Source organism: Anser brachyrhynchus (genome assembly GCF_964034855.1).
Source record: "Anser brachyrhynchus genome assembly, chromosome: 2".
Lineage (NCBI taxonomy): Eukaryota > Metazoa > Chordata > Aves > Anseriformes > Anatidae > Anser > Anser brachyrhynchus.
The window spans coordinates 48,533,853-48,552,188 of NC_137695.1; the positions used below are offsets into that span (position 1 = coordinate 48,533,853).

The 18,336-nt window shown below is 43.3% G+C and overlaps 1 protein-coding gene across 2 annotated transcripts in view; it reads left to right on the top strand.

Annotated features, from left to right (window-relative positions):
- Window positions 1–18,336, top strand: part of SLC66A2 (solute carrier family 66 member 2) — a 53,562-nt gene that overhangs the window by 32,065 nt on the left and 3,161 nt on the right. For both annotated transcript variants that reach the window (XM_080579205.1, XM_080579206.1), the window contains one exon: window positions 2,935–3,151. In XM_080579205.1, the coding sequence (XP_080435331.1) occupies window positions 2,935–3,151 (217 nt within the window). The remainder of the gene's footprint in view (window positions 1–2,934; window positions 3,152–18,336) is intronic.

The window sequence follows — 18,336 nt, forward strand, 5'->3', positions numbered from 1 at the left end:
TTAAAAAGGGTCTTTGAGCATGTGGAGAAAGCAGGAGGAAAAACACAATGTATGCAGAGCAACTGTGGCAGCTGTGTGAGGGTTTAGTAAGTGAGGGGCCAAGGGTCCTGATGCTGTGCAGGCAAGATCCAAACGAAGCTGTCGAGTCCATGATTCGAGGTGTAATAACTATATGGCCAGCTTGAGAGCCAAGAGGGCCTCTTCTAGGGCTGGAGGAGTGTGGCCCATGTGCTCTTGTCTGTGGCTGCCACTGGTTACTAATTTTCTGGTAGTGGTCTGAGTCAGTTATCTGTTGAACACTGTATAAAGTTGAATGACCCGTGCTGGAAAGTAAACGCAGGTTTTCCACCCAATGTGTTTGAATGTAAGAGGTCTGAATTATAATAAAACGATTGCCTCTTTAAGGGATGAAAGCCAGTGCTTGAGTTGTCCGTAAAAAAACAAACAAACAAACAAAAAAAACAACTGAAGTCTCTTAGAGAACATCTCAGAACCAGGGTTTAAAGAAATAATCTGGTAAAAGTAGCTATTATGTCTTAATCCAAAGCCATTAGTAGCTCTCCTCTTCTAGAATGGAGGTTGCTTTTTAAAACGATCCATAGCCTTGCCAGATTTCCTCTCTGTACACTTTCTTCTGCTGCTCGTTATTCTGTCCCCATTGTAAGCCCAAATGCCTCTGTCCCAGAGAGTCTCTTGCTATTTTAACAGTTGCATAGTGTCAGGTCTCTTGTTGGGTCAGGCCATTTGCTTGGTACTGCTCAAGAAGCTGAGTGCATAGTGGGAAAATCAGAGTGATTTTACTCTGTTCTCCCTCTTGCTAATTAGCGTTAGAATAAGGATAGCGTAGGATGGAATAGTTCAGTTGGAAGGGGCTTACAGTGTTTATTGATTCCAACTGCCTGGCGGCTTCAGGGCTAGCCAAAAGTTAAGCCATATTAATGAGGACATTGTCCAAACATCTTTTGAACACTGTCAGGCATGGGGCATCAACCGCCACGCAGGGAAACCTGTTCCAGAGTTTAACCACTCTCATGATAAAGAAATTTTTCCTAATGTCCAGGCTGAACCTCCCCTGGCATAGCTGTGTGCCATTCCCACGTGTCCTTCCATTGATTACCAGGGGGAGGAGATGGGCACCTCCCTCTCCACTGCCCCACCTCAGGAAGCTGTAAAGAGCAATGTGTTTGCCTCTCAGCCTCCTTTTCTCCAAACTCTAGAAACCAAATGTCCTCAGCCTCTCCTCACGGGACATGCCTTCCAGCCCTTTTACCAGCTTTGTTGCCATCCTCTGGATGCTTTCAAGTACCTTAACGTTCACTTCACATTGCGGAGCCCAGAACTGTACACAGTATTCAAGGCGAGGCCACGCCACCACTAAATACAGTGGGACAATCACCTCTTTTGACCAGCTGGCTATGCTGTGCTTAATGTGGTAAAGTAAAATGAATAATGTATTTCCTGCCTTGGTGGTTATGGCTGTCTTGTGATGTCCTTTTTCTTCTGCTTTCTGTTTTGTTCTTCCTTCACCTCCACAAAAGCCTTCACAGAGCTCCAGAAGTGCGTGCGTGATGCTCGCATGCTGGGTTGGCTGTGCCAGCACTAGCACTACCTTTTATTTAGTCTTATGTCCCCGCAAGTGAACTCTGAGGCTGAGGAGCCACTGCCATAAAATACTGAAGGTCAATGTTACATTGACAGTGGCTCTGCCAGTGTAATGTAATGATTATTTAATGTAGTGTAGTTCACGCAGGTGATGGCTGACGTACAAAAATGCGTTATGCTGCAGGTTGGGTATGGCTTCTGGCTGTTTTTGCCTTTTTCTTTGTATAGCAAAGAAAGGATTTAACTGGGTGCAGTAGTTGTCTTGAGGCATGGTTTTGCCGAGTACTAAAAAAGGGAGACTAGTTAATAAAGAGCGTCCACCAGGCTAACAGCTTTTTTAACTTAAAGTGCTCTTAGAAAGGAAGACACGAACAGCAGCTGCAAATGAACAGTTATTTCAGAATTTTTATTATTGGAAATTAAGCTGTTGTTTTTCTATACTGTCAGTGACTATGGGTTTGTATATTTTATTATTCATCAATAAAATAAATGTGTATCTTCCAGTGGTACATTGTTCGTGTAAGCAAATATCACACTCGGTTTGTTCTTTGTCTTATTTTTTCTTGAGAGAGAGCATTGTGTTTCGTGGCATAGTGTTCTCATAGGTGTAAAAATGAATGTAAACCCTACGCTCACTTGTGCTGGCAAAGTACAAATGTGAAAAAGTACATTTTGCCCTTGGAGAGGAAAATGGTGATGTCTGTGGGAGGTCTTGTTCCGGGTTGGATTCTCTTCACAGTTTTGCATCTTCCTCAGTAAACCTGTACTGCCTGTGCATCGCAGCTTGCCCTTTGCTGCAGGCAGCAGTACCACACCAGGGTACAGAGCTGTGGACTTCGAGTGACCTTCTATCAGCCTGGATTCAGGCAATTTGAAGCTAAAGATAATGGTACTAAATGAAAGCACGCTTGCATTGATGTGCTTGGGACCCATGTTTGGTATTGTGAAGTTTTTTATGTGGAGCACTTCCTATGCCAACTCTGTCAGATTCATCTCCAGAGTTTGTTTCATACCTGAAGGTCAAAGGTTTGTCTTAAAAAAAAAATTTTTGTGAAGGAATATTTAAATTAAAAATAAAGCTTTTGCAAATCTTTGTTTTATTGTTTCCTTACTGAACACCCCCACCAAAAAATGTTTTGCAAATCAAGTTTTCTATTTTTTATTTTTCATTTTATTTTTTCTATTTATATATATGTATTGATTTTTAATGTATTTATCTATTTATTTATTTATTTTAAAATCCCTTTCCTCTTATTTCTGCTTCTCCCCATCCCCAAAGGCTGACAGTGTCTTGCCTGTGCTTATCGGTTCTCAATTCCTGTTCTGTTGCAGATTTTGACTTGAACTATTTTTGGCATTGGAGCAAGTTTACAGACTACGTGCAGTGTGTCCTGACTTTCACTGGCGTCACCGGTTACATCACTTACCTCTGGCTTGACTCATCTCTGTTCGTGGAAACACTGGGCTTCCTTGCAGTGTTCACCGAGGCTATGTTAGGTGTTCCCCAGCTCTACCGTAACTACCAGAATAGGTCTACAGAAGGAATGAGGTATGGTGTTTGTCTTAAATAAAACAAGTAAGTGTGTGCATGTGTGTGTAGGCAAACTTTTGTATTGTGTGGGTATAATACTTTCTGTGTGGGGCGACGTCATCTTTTTAAATTTTGCTTGAAAATACAGCAGTTGTTGGAGTAGGTCCTCTGTCAGCACAAGCTGGTGCTGCACTGCTGAAGGCAGTGAGACCTCATTTACACCGCTGAGGTCGGACCCGTTGTTCAAGTCCAGCTGGGCAGTTCAAAGGTGGAATGTGTTTTATTAAAATAAATGTGTAAAACTACTGCTTTTGCCATTAGCAACATATTGTAGTTCAACTCAAGCTGTGCCACGCTTCTGATTAGGAATGGACTAAAGAGAAAGTATTTTGAGTCTGCAGCTTGTGACTGTCAAGAGTAACTGACATATTTGCTCGTCACTTTTTCTCACAAATTTATTCATCACTTTTATGTAATAAATTATTAGTGTATTTAAAAATACTGATATTTGAAAAAGCTCAAACATGAGAAGTTTACAGTCACATAAACAAGCGTGGGATGGAAAATTTTCATCTTGTGCCCACTGTTGAGGCATTAAACTATATTATTGTTTCATACTGTTTATTGGATATGTCAGTGTTAACACGAAGGTTTCCAAATTGCAAAGGCAACTTGTAAAACCTTTAAGAGAGGAAAGATTCACTGTGGTGCATCAGTGGACAGGTCTGTAGAAACAGTTCAGCAGCAAATTCAATTCACTAAGTGCTTTGGTCATTTGTGATTGACTTCTCCTTCACTGTTTTGAAATACTTTCTCTTTCATTGATTTTAAGCTTGCTAGCCTAATTTTTACTTTGGTCACAACACACAACCACCCCTCACCTCTCTCAGCTCAAAGTAATTATGTCCTTTGTGTGTTGATATTGTTTCCCTTGCTTGTTTGGCTTGGAAACACTTGTGTTAGCTACTTAAGTTCTTTTCCAGCTTGAAATGTTTTTGAGGGAATGTTTAGAAATCTGCTTTGATGCTCAAGGCATTTTTTGAATGGGAGTCCATTTGGCACAGAGTCAGGATTTTCTTCCAAAACATTTGATTATTTTGCATGCACACAATGCCTTGGAATTGTCTGTACCCATGATATCCAGAAGACAATTTACCTGCTAGACCTTGTTTATGCGCTGGTTTGATTTTTCCTTGTATGTTTTTTATCTATGAGTTGTAATGACATAATGCCATATTATAATAGCTGCTGCCAGGTAGTGTTTTGCTTTTCCTTAGTTCCTCTCTGGAGATCTGAGCTTTAGTTTTCCAGTCTCCTGTATATGCTATTTCGTAAAAGGAGGAAAAAAAATCTTTGTGTTTCCATGTAAAGCATTAAGCAAAGATTTGCAGAATTCTCATCTAAAACTGCTTCAGAGAAGAGTGCTGTGTTTAGTCAAGAGAAAACAGCATAAAAGCTCTCATTCCCTTGCCATCAAACAGAACTAGGTCCAAAGGTAGCCACCCTCCTTATCAGCTGTGCCAATGGGTTTCCCCTGGGTTCTACTCCCAAAGCAGTACTTTGCATGACATCGGACACTGATGGGCCTGGGTACTGATGAGACCGTTTACCACTTAGTGTACACGTACTTATGTTCGTGCCAATGCAGATGTTCATCTTTCTTTTCTCGGGTTATACTGTAGTTTTATGTATGTTGCCAGAACCACTTATACTTTCTAGCAGTATGCAATACTGAGTTGTCTTAATGGTAAGCATTACCAGGCTCTTCCTACTGTTAGAATGCCTTCTGCTAGAGTTTTAACACCTCTTGAAGGAGCTGTTAGAAATTTTTCTTCTGAACTTCCCTTCCTGTGCCTGCTTCTCTGTCTAAAAGCATGTCAGAGAAGATACACCGGTTCTGGAAGGACAGAACTGAGCATGCAGCAGTCCAGTCAGGCTACTCATAGGGCTGAATTTATGAACTTGCTGATGCCCGCAGGGATTTATTTACCAGTCCATGCAGAAATAGTGTGCATGTGGATGTTTACACCGTCAAAAGCAATTGAGCTGGTGAGCCTTTGCCTGTCAGTTGGGCCATAATGGCTGGCTGCCAGATATTCTCGTAGCAGTCCTCAGTGGCAAAGTAAAATACATGAGTTTCAAGTATCTTTGTGGCTTTAAACTTAATGGGGAGGGCGATGAGAATTTAGCTGCTCTGTTTAGTCTATTTAGTGACCTTCTGGACAATTATGTCTTGGTTAGAGGTGATAACTTTTTAAACCACAGCAATTTTGTCACCTGCGTTGCGCAAGTGGAGCTCATGTCCCTGATGTGCATCACAAAATTTACTGGGGTATGAGAAGGGGTTCCTTGAACGTCCTCATGGCTTGGCTGAGGAAAACAGCAACATGCATCTGTCACTGAATTAGGGTAGAATAGGACACAGCAGCTGATATGTTGAGTCCTTTTCTACTTCAGCAAACAATTACTTTCCTAAGTGTAAACCAACAAAATAGAGGCAGAGATGCCAACTCTGCTACAGTTGCGATCAGATGCTCCTGGTATTACTCAATGCTTTTGCTTTGGGACAAAAGCCATACAGACAAGAATTTCCCCGCTTTTTTATGTTTGTGTCCCCTCTCCTGAGATACTTGACTTATAGTTGCTTTCCCCTTCTAATATGCTGCATTTTAGAGAAAAGGCCGTGTTCAATGTGAGGCACCGGAGAAGGACGTTGTAGATCTAGCACTGCTGCACACAAAGGTAGGGACCTCCCGATCAGTTCACTGAGAGAATCCTGTCCTTATGGGGAAAGCAGCTTTTGCAGAACTTCTGCAGTTGGAGTCGTGTGCTTTTTGGTGGGAAGAATCTCATCTCTGTGGAGGCTCAGGCACATGCAGGCACTGGTGTTGTTATGCACCCTTCATAATCCCATTAGACCTGCCTGTACCGAAGGAGGAGTGTGGAGGTTGTGCCTCTTTGTATGCTGTGAAAAAGCTGTAGGTGTGCTGTCCTACGCAGGGATGTGTTAACCCTGGTACTGCACAGGGGGTGGGTTTGCTTCAGGGCAGCCTTTTTTTTTTTCTTTTTTTCTTTTTTTGCATTCCTGTCCGCTGTCCTGCCTTGTCTGGGACAATAATTGACCATCACTGAAGGTTTTTCACAAAAGCTCATCAAAATCACTTGGCAGTGACCATCTTTGCCTGTCAACTTACCCAGCTGCACCCAAAGCAAGAGGCAGCACAGCAAAAGTGCTGTGCCTGGCTCAGGGCCACGTGTGTGGCTGCAGGGTTACAGGCACAGAACCAGGGAAGGGCTGTGGTGGTCCTCTGTTCCCCAGGTCTCCCTCTTCTTGCCAGTTTTCAGTCTGCCTGAGAGGAACCACCTTTCTGCACATCTTTTGCCAAGTTTGGCCAACACTGGGTAGAAGGCTCAAACCTTTGACACACAGAGACAGCTGGCACAATCGGTTAGCCTGCTGTTCTGTTCATATCAATCTATCTTGAGAAGGCTGACCTGAAAAGGCTGAACGAGGAAAAACTCGGTATGGCGTTCAATCAGATAATGGTGCGATGTAGGTCACTGTGATTAGCAAGTTTAAAAAAAATAAAAGTTGGTATTTATTAGGGAGATAAAATTTTGTTGTAGGCTGCTTTTACTCAGTACTGCTCTATAGCTTTTTCCTTTATGACACATGCAGCTCTACATCATATTTAAGGAAAGCTTTTGGCTTCTGAGGAAGTCTTTTCTTTGGGTTGTCCCAAAGACAAGTCCTCACTTTATCCAAATTCCATTAAGGTTAAGGAAAGCTGCTAGACTTTTCTGCTTGCATTAGATGAGTCAGGTGCCATGATAAACACATGTAGAAGGCTTTATTTAGGAATGGCTAACCAGTATCTGGTCACCTACACTAGTGAGATTTTGCATTTAAGCATATTGGGCAAGTGCTCTAAAAATGGTACTGCTGAGTTAGGTTGAGGGAATTTTTGAACAGCAAGTAGGTAAAACAACTCAAGCGAGTTCTTATGTTTGGAGTTCTGGTGTTTAAAAGGAAACATAAACCCTACATTAGAGAGAACTGGCAAGAGTTGTGGATGTTTCCACTAAGGCACGAACTATACATTAGCTTCTTAACTAACAAATAAATTTAGTTCCATTGAAAAGAGATGTTAGATGCAATCAACATCTGTTACAGCAATTTTGTTAATATCTGTGGTTCTTTGGGGAAGTTCAGTAAAGGAGGAAGAGAAATAAACTGGAAAAGGATTTTAAAAGTGCTGAAAAGAAGGAAAATGAAGAGAGGAGAATGCAGTCAGTGGCAGTATTGTGGTTTGTTTGTTAGTTTTTATCCCAGCTCTTGTTTCTCATTGCCAGAACTTGCATGGATGAAAGCAAAATCAAAAAGAATAGGAGTGTAGGAATAAAGGATGCCTGTATCAAAATTCTAAAGTAGACATTGTCAAATGTGATGGTTACCTGAGTTGGTAATGCATTGTGTCTCATCCGGGACTTTAACCAATGAAAGCACTGAAGAGAGTTAATTGTTTAAGAGAGTCTTTGTAATTGTAGGTGCAGAAGAGAAAGCAGTTTTCCAGAGAATAATTAGGAATAAAAAGGTAGATGTGGGACCGAGGCAAATGGAAAAATCAAGGTCTTAAGCGTGAGCCAGAAAGATGTTGGGTAAATGCAAAATCAGCAGCACTTCTTAAAAGTGGTTTGTGTTTAGCTTAACGCTGTATAGGCCATTCCGTAGTTTCACTGCCTTTCCTGTTGCATGAAGTTAATCAAAACTGTCTGTCAGTGTACTTACAAACTGGTTGTTTTAAGCTGTTCTTATAATTTGCTGTAGTTCTGTGGTAGTATTCTTTTTCCTAGATACTCTTTCTTTTTAGTCAGATATTTAGTTTTCTCCATGTGTCTGCTAAAATCATTGTAATTGCTTCTGAGGCTCCAAACAGCATTCATACGATTTTTCTGGGGAAGTTTTAGTTCTTTCATCATTTTGCTTTGCTGACTTTTCTTCTTTCACTACTATAGCACCAATTAGCGGGTTACCATTGTCCTTTATAGTGACCTTTATCAAAAATATTCTTTGGGGATTGTCGCTTTTGGTCTTTGTATATACATCCAGGTTTGCAAAAATTCATGGAGTAGCCAGTAAAGAGTTTTCATGACAAGATGGACAAGATTTTGGAAGGCTTAGCACTTCTCTCTTTACCTCTTCTATCTTCACCTTTTCATTTGAGGTTCTAATGAATACCAGAAACATCAGATTCCCTTTCTGAATCTGTCTTCTTTAGAGTTAAGTGGGTAAAGCAAGTGTAAGTCCTCAGAAGATTTCTATCTTCTTCTAAGAGTTACTACATCAGGAAAGTAAACAGGCTTGGTCTCTCTTTAGTGCACTGAGAATGGCATGGAGTCCTCTCTCAGCATGTAAACAGATAGTTTGAAAACCATTTTGTTCCAGTCCCTGGAAGCAAACAGATTCTCTCCTCTTTTCAGTTCCAGCAAACCTGTGATCTCTCTGCCCTTGGTCCTGTGTCCTTTCCTTTCCCTGTTCTGTTCCTCAGTGTCCGCAGACTTTCTGTGGACACGTTGCCTGCAGATTGCTGTGCTGGGGCCAGCACCATGTTCACCTCTGTTCTTGCCTTGCATATCTCCCCAGAGCTGTTCTCTCGAGACTTGCAGTCACACAGAGACGGTTCTTTGTGCCCTGTGTACTCAACATGTAAGAATTTCAGGAACTGAAGGAAGAGGCGGGTTGAAAAAAAACACAGGAGGGAGTGTGAGACCTTCCTTCCCTCGCCCTTCCAGCACTTCTGACAGTGTATGAGCAGCAGTATCAGCTTCCTTACGCATCATCCTGATTGTAGCATGGTATGGATTGCTAAAGCTCTTGTACATATTGAACCTCTTTTCTCTTCCCTGGCACCTAATCCTATCAGCTCAAAAAGCAAATTCAAAGAAAATGACTTCAAACCAAAAGCATTCATCTTTTACAAATAGTTCAAGGCTTCATCACATTAAAGGGAATAAAGCACTGCCTGCGTGTCTAAGCAATGCTCTCTTCAGTTGGTGCTTTCTTCTGTGTCCTGAAAATTTGAAATACAAGAGAAAATTTTTTGTACTTCTGTAACAAAAGCATTCCATTAAGTCTGGTCACACTGTTTTCTGCTGGCGAGGAAGTTTCATGCAAGTTATTTTGCATAATTAAGGCCAGGTCTTGCCAAATCACATAAGGTCAGAGTTGGTCTTATTAGAGGAACCTGAGAGAGGAAACTTTTCTAAAAAATATATTGTTCCTTTGCTACCTAACAAATTTGAGAGAAAAATGCTTTGATTCTTGAAATTCCAGCACCTGGATTATTCTGCTATTGTTTACAGTAGCCAGTTGTATAAGAAGGATGATTTGTCTGCTTACGTGGCTACAGAGTTACCCCCCTCCATGCAGTAGGACCAAGCGAGATAAGGGAACTGGAATGGAAGTAGAATGAGATTCTGCTTGGGACAAATGTAAATTGAGATGTGAGGATGCAAATATCCAGAGTGGTGATATTGAATGTGATGAAGATTTGTAAAGTGAACACAGTAGCGAGCGATTTAAGTGGTAAATAGTTGAAGTAGAATAGCAGGAAAAATGGGTTAGTGGAATTTAGGCTGGGAAGTGACTTTGCAGAATGGTGCAGGAAGATGGGATTTTCTGTTTCAAGTTGACCTGCAATGGTGCATCTGGTCCCTGCTCCTCAGATACAGAGGGAAAAACAAAGAGAAGAAGAGCAGGCAGTGCTGTGTCTGCTGTGCTGGATGGTCTGCCCAAAAGCTAAAAGAGGGAAAGAAGTGCTTGTAACATTCATGAGTGGGATGATGAAAGAAATGAAACTTGCTGTCAAAAAAAAGCTGTTTCAATGATGCTCAAAGGTAGGGTTATAATTTGTTCCAGGGAGGATGGCTGGAAATGGTATACGTGAACATAAGGGAATGGATTCAAATGACAAGAAAGGCGTCCTGGCATTTTCATGTAAGCTTTCACAGTAGTGGTGGAAGAACTGTCCCTTCAGATACTAAATCCTGTGCTAGAGAATTTCCTAAAACAGGATTCATACTGGGCGAAGGAGGAGATGGGAAAGAGTTTGGTGATGAAGTTAGCCTAGGGGATGTCTGTCCCTTTTGGATTGCATTTGGATTTTATCCCTCTTTAAATTGATTGTGTCCCAACACTAGTATAAAATGAAAGACTATAATGGTCCACAGTCCCCATGTTGCATGTCTTGTAGCTTCCTCTTAACTCTCCTTTGGTAGATCTATTCTGACAAACACTGGCTTCTGAGTGTGTGTGCTAAGCAGTGTCAAAATGCCTGACGTCCTGCTGCTCTTGGGAGTTTAGGAAACAGGTGTTCATGAGGAGAAATAACTGACAAATATCTGCTTACCTTTTTTTTTTTATATAACACTTTTTTTATTTGTGTGCCTGCAATAAAATGCATGTATTTAAAAAAAGCTACCAACAAACATTCACTACATCTTTCTGTGTTTGTCTGCCTCATGGTGTTCCAGAGTGAAATCTTCCATTCCATCTTTCCTAAGTGAAGTGTTACAGTCCTTGCAAGTTACGGGAGCTTTCACATAGTTTGCTCTTGTGTTTAGCCTTCTGTGGTATCCATTACTTACGGATGAGGTTTAACTCAGCTCCAGAGACCCAGAATAAATGCCGCATCTCTCTTGCTGCATTCTTCTCAAGTCTGCTAGCAGTGTGGGGCTGGACAAGTGGCTCCCTCTGGAGACTGTCAGTGCTGCTCCAGCTTTGGAGGGATTGTTGAAAAGTGAGGTAAGGAGCTCTCTTGAAGACAGGGCATGTAGGACTGGTAGACAGTTTCATGCTTGGATTCCTAGCTGGCTGTGCAATATTTAAAACGCAAGATCTATGCTTGCTTACCCAGAAGGACCTGGAGACACATTTAGTTCCCAGATTTTCGAACTTCAGCCTTTGTATATCTGATCCCAAAGCTGCTCCCCCCCACTCCCGCCAATAACTTTTGGCATGCTGTGTGATTTGCTTAGCATCAGGAAAGCTCCTTCTTTGTTAAGCCTTTTGTTTGTTTGTTTTGTTAGGAACAAATGCTCTGTTTACTGATTTTTGTTTGTTTTGTACAGTGTTAAAAATACCATGCCATTAGGGTTTCATGTTTTCCGGTTTTGCATTTCACTGTTGAAGGCAGGCCAGCCTCTGATTGAAGTGCAGTGTTTGGGATACTTGTTGTCTTCTCTAAGTAGCTTATTTTGGAGCTGCAGATGGGAGCTGAAAGTTTTCCAGAGTCAGGGTATTGTAACAGAATCTGCTTTCTCTTCCAAACATTCCCATGCAAATGGCTTGGGGGAGGTAACGGCTTAAAAGGTTGCAAGAGAGAGACTTTCTGTCCCCTCTTCCTCACTTCCCAAGAGCAAATGCAGTGTTCAGAACATGCATTGGAAAACTATTTTCATGTGGACCTTATCCCCGAAAGGGGATACTTGCTTGTCAGCTCTGAAATGACTTTATTCTTCTTTTATATCCCAAGAACTGTTGCATTTTTTAACATATATGGAAGCCAGCTGCCAGTATATGAATAAATGCCGGAAATTGTGGCAATCTAAAAAAATCAGACTTTGAATCCAGCATTGCCTGTGTCTTGGTCTAGCTCTTGGCCGTGATTTGGAGAAATTGTGGTCACCTTCCACTAAGTCTTCAACAAAATGAATCTAAGCTAATTCTCCTTTTTTTAAGGTCCACTTGCCTGAGACAGAAGGAAAAGAACAACTTGTGAAGTATATGAAGATCAATAAATCATATTCATTTCTCTGTTATTGAATGTAACTGTTAAGATTTTTGTGATCATTGACTGTCTGAGCACAGTAGGCACCAAGTTTGTGGCAGTCGCAGGATGCAATTACATCAGGGCAACACGTACCTCCTGTTGCTATTTGTGCCGGTATGTCTGGTCAAACCACTACAGAATTTCTCAGCAGAAGTCACTGTCTAATGTCTGATTCTCTTTGTGCAGGGTATTTTTGGGTTTGTGTGTTAAGATACAAATACGCAGTCATAACATTGATGTGAGAAAATCTACAGAGCAAACAGGAAGCGAGCGCTGCTGTGTTTCTGTTTTTGTGTAGGTTGGTGCCAAGTAGCAGCCCATGTTCTGCAAACTGCTGTTCTGCAGCTCTGCTAATGTGTCACAGTTTGTAAGTTATTTCGATAGGTGGTTGCAAGTAGTCTTAAGACGGAGTGGTTTAGTAGGGAGGGGAGGGAGGAGGCTTCTTGTGTAGTTTTTTCTACAAGATCTTCTTTGCAATTTTGCTCTTCCAGATGAAGACAGAAGAAAGGTGTAACGACCAAGAAGTGGCTAATGTTGAGCAGAGTATGCTCAACAGACTCCAGCAGAAAATCAAAGATCTGAGATGGTGACAGGCAGGTTTTGAGCAGAAGGAATGAAAAAACTGAAAAGCTTTGATTCCAGCAGAATGAGTCCTGGATAATGGGGCCGGGATGGGTGTTGAGCCTAAATATCTGGCTAGTCTCACTGTTGTGTAAATTACACAGACTTTTGTACAGTTACTCACAGAGAAGAAACACAATGTGTTTTTTTTTTAATACACTTTTCAAACTCTTTCTACACATGAATAATTTGGTGAGTATTCTTTAAAAATCATGATTCATTGGTTGACTGTAGATAATGACGTACTCATAGACATTATCTCTAGTTGCTGTCACCTCAGAATTAATACACAAAGGACAAGGAACCTGAATGAGGCAAGTTCATTTCTTGAGAAAAATGAATGCTGTTTTCCAGCATGCCATTTATTTGTTTAGAAAATGATATTGGTACAGTGTCCTTATGAAATGTACTCAGTGGCACAGAACAGAAGCACTGTAGGGCATTTTTATATTACCATATTAAAAAATAGAATTTAGCAACGCAACCATAGTCGTCATCAGAAATGATGATCTAAGGAAGGTGCTTGCTTTTAGGTTTGTTGTCATTGGGCACTGCAGTACTTACTACTTTTACATTACATTACATTACTGGTAAATGCTATTTTTGCTTCATGTCTGTTTTGGCCTCTGGCTATACCATCTATTTCTGTGCAGTTCCTTCCTCCTGCCCCTCCAGTTGGCATTTCTGTTATTACAGAACCAAATGCTACCATTTGTTTCTCTCTGCCTCTTCAAACTGCTCTGTGGCTCTGCACACCTGTAACCCACTCACTCGTTTGTGCCAAGAGCAGAATGGACACTGTGCTCTCCTAATGACTGTATCCTTCATATCAACAAGGTGAACATTTCCTGCCTTCCATGCCTCTCCGGTGTGGCTCTACGCTATTACTGGAGGGATACGAATTTATTTACTCCTAAATCCTGCTTTGCTGTGTACCTGGTGCTGCACAGAACAGCAAAGCTGAGCTCACTTGTGCAGCTTTGCAGGTGTCAGGAAGATCAAGTGTGAAGTTAGACTTTGTGAGACAGGTTGGGAAGTCTGCTGTGTGCAGCTTCCATGTGCTGAGCTGTCCAGTGCTGGGCAGTGGTGACAGTGGGGCCTGCCTGCCTCTTCCAGCAAAGCTCATCTGCGTTAACAGCGCAGCAGCTCCTCTTGCACTGTGATGCTGTGATCTGGCAGCTGGTGGCACCTGGTGCATGGTGTTTTGGAGATGCAGAGCCAGGCAGAAGGCTTGCTCACCGCTGTTGACAGCCTGCACTAGAGCCGCTGCTGCATCATGTGGCTCTGTGTAACAGTTCAGGCTGTTATTGTGATCCTGCACATGGCATGCAGAATCCTGCAGGGAAAGAAAGCTGAGGGACTTGTGAGTTGTCCCCTTTGGCATATTGGTGGCTTTTTAAAATCGAGCCCCACACATCTTACAGGAAGGGACTGGAGCTTCATTCAGCAAGTGGAAGTTACAGCAGAGCAGTGGAAGAAAGGCTCAGGTATGCTCTCCTCTTTTTCTTGTTCCTTCCCCACAACCAACTGAAAAAAAATATTTATTTGGTCAACAAAACCACGTTTCTGCACAGACACTCTGCTCTTTTTTCCTCCGAGGCAGGTAAGATGGCAGCTGATCTGACTAGGGTTTGTTGCTTTCTTTGTTTTCTACTCCAAAAGTAAGAAAAAAATCACGAATAACTTCCCTTTCCCGAGCAAGTGGGCAATGTTGAGAAGCTGCAGATAAAAACTGGCTTTTCTGTACAGCATGGCATCTGGAAGTGAAACAGTAGGTGGAGATAGGAGAGCAGTGATGGTATAACCATGCAGTTGGTCGTGCAGAATCATGCACGCACCTTTGCATTACTGTGAATGGTGTATGCAGCTAGGACAAAGCAACTGCACAGCCTAAGTATGGGGGCAGGACCATTACTATTGCATTCTTCCCAAGGACTTGTACCACAAGTTCGCACTTCTCTTCCATTTCCTGTCATCCCCTGCACTGTTGTAGCCTCTTTTTCCCCTTCTCATCCAACCAGCCTCTGGTACCTTACCAGCTTTCCTCCAGGGCTTTTCATCTCCTCTCACTTCTTGTTTGTCCCTGTTTCCTTGCCAAGCTGTTTTTGGCTACCCCACACACCTTCAGATCTGTGCTGTACGTGCTCCTGTCATCCAGACCAAGTCTCTACTCGAGGGAAGCAGAGGAGAGTGAGCAGCTGGCACTCCCTGTCACTGTTCTGCATTAACCCTGGGTTCTGGCAAGCTAGGTGCAGCTGCAATACGAAATGTTTGTGGAACACCTAGAATTTTATGTGTTTTTATTTTGTATTCTTATAGTCCTTTGGTGATTTGCAGGTTTCGTTCAAGCTATTCAACAGAGGAAGGACGTATGTTTTTTGATTGCTGTTGTTAGATTTTTAAACTGTCCATGATGTTTCTAAAATAATATTTGAAAAGGACAAATTGAGATGTTCTTATGTATAGAGCATTTTGCCAGATCCCAGTGAACACCTCAGGCACGTTGCTGCTTTCCTTGAGCATCTGATATACCAGCTGAAGAGAGGGACTCGAGAACATGCAAAGGCTCGTGAAATATGTACCAAGTTACCCAGTTGGTACTGCAAGCTGCTGAGTTTACAGGTGGCTTTCTAGCAAAACCCTGAGTTTGCTTTAGTTAACACTGATGGCTAGCTCAGCACCACCACAACATGCTCTCACTCCCCCTCCTCAAAAGGACGGGGAGAAAATGATGAAAAAAGCTCATGGGTTGAGATAAGGACAGTGAGATCGCTCGCCAGTAATCATTATGGGCAAAACAGATTCAGCGTAAGGAAAATTAATGTAATTTATTGCCTACTGATAACAGGCTAGAGTAGTGAGAACCATAACCAAACCAAAAACACCTTCCCCCCATCCACCCTCTTCTACCTCCCCCAAGTGGCACAGGGGAACGGGGAATGGGGGCTGCGGTCAGTCCGTAACACTTTGTCTCCGCCGCTCCCTCACGGTCACTCTCTGCCCCTGCTCCCCGTGGGGTCCCTCCCACGGGATGCCGTCCTGCCCGAACTGAGCCTGCGGGGGCTGCCCACAGGCAGCAGCTCTTCAGGAACTGCTCCCACACGGCTCCGTACCACGGGGTCCATCCCCCAGGAGCAAACTGCTCCAGCACGGGTCCCCCACGGGCGGCAGCTCCCCCCAGACCCCCTGCTCCTGCGTGGGCTCCTCTCCACGGGCTGCAGCTCCGGCCCGGGGCCTGCTCCTGCGGGGGCTCTCCATGGGCCGCAGCCTCCTCCAGGCCACCTCCACCTGCTCCACCGGGGGCTCCTCCACGGGGGGGCTGCAGCGTGGAGATCTGCTCCGTGTGGGACCCATGGGCTGCAGGGGGACAGCCTGCTCCACCAGGGGCCTCTCCACAGGCCGCAGGGGAACTGCTGCTGCATGCCTGGAGCACGTCCTGCCCTCCTGCTGCACTGACCTTGGGGGCTGCAGGGCTGCTTCTCTTCACATTTTCTCACTCCTCTCAGCTGCTGTTGTGTAGCATATTTTAGCCTTTCTTAAACGTGCTCTCACAGAGGTGAAGCCAGCATTGCTCATTGCCTCAGCTCTGGCCAGGGGCAGGTCCCTTTCGGAGCCAGCTGTAGCTGCCTCTCATCTAACATGGGGCAACTTCTGGACTCTTCTCATGGAAGCCCCCCCTGCAGCCCCCTCAGCTAACAAAATCTTTCCATGTAAGCCTAATACAGAACTCAGCACAATGTGTGACACAACCAGAAGTGTGTATCTAGAGTTCAGTTCCTAAGGCACTGCTGAACTGCAGGTATCCATAAGGTTTCACCCAGTGATTATTCCTTCTTTGGGTGTTGAAACTGTTAAAACTATAAACCTCCTGACAATGTGCATTTTCTCCACGTCTTCACTGCACTGTGGGGTCATTTTTAAAACCTGGCTAGCTTTCTCCATGTGGAATATATGACAAACAGCCCACGTGTGTTAAATTCCTATTCAGATCTTTGGTGGCATGCCTAAATTAACTTTATGTTGATGACATACAGTTTGTCTGGCCTGACAAGGTTACCATGTACTGCACCTCTAGTGCCGGTCCCCAGCCACGCTTTTAAATTGTGATCAGCTGCCCAGCAAACACTGACAAGCTTAAAATCAGAGGAGGAGGAATCTTGGCTGCCTGCAAGCAGTGGCAGTTTTCTTACCCTCACAGTTCACCATTCTCCCCAGTTAAAATCCCACACAATCTCCACCACCCCCTACACATGTAAACCTCCTGTAAGTGGGACGTAACGCGATCTGTTGAGACTGGGGATGGATGCAAGGCAGGTGGCGCAAGCTATTTGCGCTGAGCACAGATGATGCTGTGGGTTCAGCAGTTGCTTTCCTTCTTCTCTGATTATTTATTTAAATTTTTAGAATTACCTTGAGTGGGGAGTGACTGCTCACTCAGCCTCATGTCCTTGCTTGCACTTCCACACAAAGCCTCTCTTTGGAAGGTCTGTAACATTGTAGACTTGTTGTTTTATGCTGTCAGTCGGGTGACATGAGTTACAAAAGCTTATGTTTCTGTAGTGCACTCAGTCAATATAAACTGATGCTCTTGACCACCATCTGGGGAGAGAGCGGGCTGCAGCATTTGGCTTGCAAAACAGCATTGTGTACTTGTGTCCAAAACAAAAATTGTGCTAGCTCCCTGACCAAATGTTTGGGAAACGAATGTTGTCCTAACCTGCTGCGTGTGCGTGACTGCATTTGATGAATTGAAGTCAGTGCTGGCAAAACATAATTGTTCATAATTACAACAAATCATGCACAATGCTCATACTGAGAACTACAAAGCTTTTGTCTACTGCCGCTTATCCAGCTGCTCTGTAAATTCTCTGGTTAAAGCACATTAACCTCAGAAACAGCCTTCAGGAACTAGCTGTGCATGTTTTGTTGAAGGCATAGAAGAAAACTGGTTTGTGTGAAGTTTGAAGAACTTGCTTCTGCTCCCCCAAGCTTCTTCTGATGCAGGAGAGCAGGAGCTGGGTTGCAGGACAGGAGGTGTCTCGGCGATACAGCAAGATAAAAGCAAAGATGGCTAATTAAAAGGAAGTCTGGGTGGGCATTGTTCTTATACTGTGTCCTTGATGAAAATCCCTGGTGATATTCAGCCTTCTGGTAAACAGCTGCAGACACGTGATTTCCCCTCTTTCCCTGTTACTGGACAGTCTGTCTTTCTGGTTTTTAGATTTTTATTTTCTTCAATAAGAAAAGATTTCTTGTATCTATCAGAAACGTGTGTTTCTACATGATGGTAAAATAACATGATGCTATTGTGTTTCTACAAGATGCTAAAAAAGTGTGCGTGCATGAGGGAGCAGGTAGGTGTATCTTGTTACTTGACATGGTGTGAGCACAAAATTGTACACACAAGAAGAAGCTGGGATTAACTGATTTTTTTGCATGCACTGGATTACTTTGTTTCATGGTCAGTGCTGTCAGCGTGTGTCAGTCATGTTTACAGAGCACTTCTGAGTCAAATATCCTAGCTGGGCATTTTAAAATGTTGGATGTCTAAAATGTATCTTCATAGCCATGGCATTTGAAGCTGTAATTGCTGAGGTAAGAGCACCGGAGGTTGTGGAGCGGAGAATTTCCAAGTACAGCGCCACACCTCATGGCTAGGCTAAGCTGTGTGTCCTAGCAGAGAGGAATCTCAACCCACTGTAGAGTATAAACCCTTGCTGATGTAGGTGGATCCTCTGGTACAGCTGATCT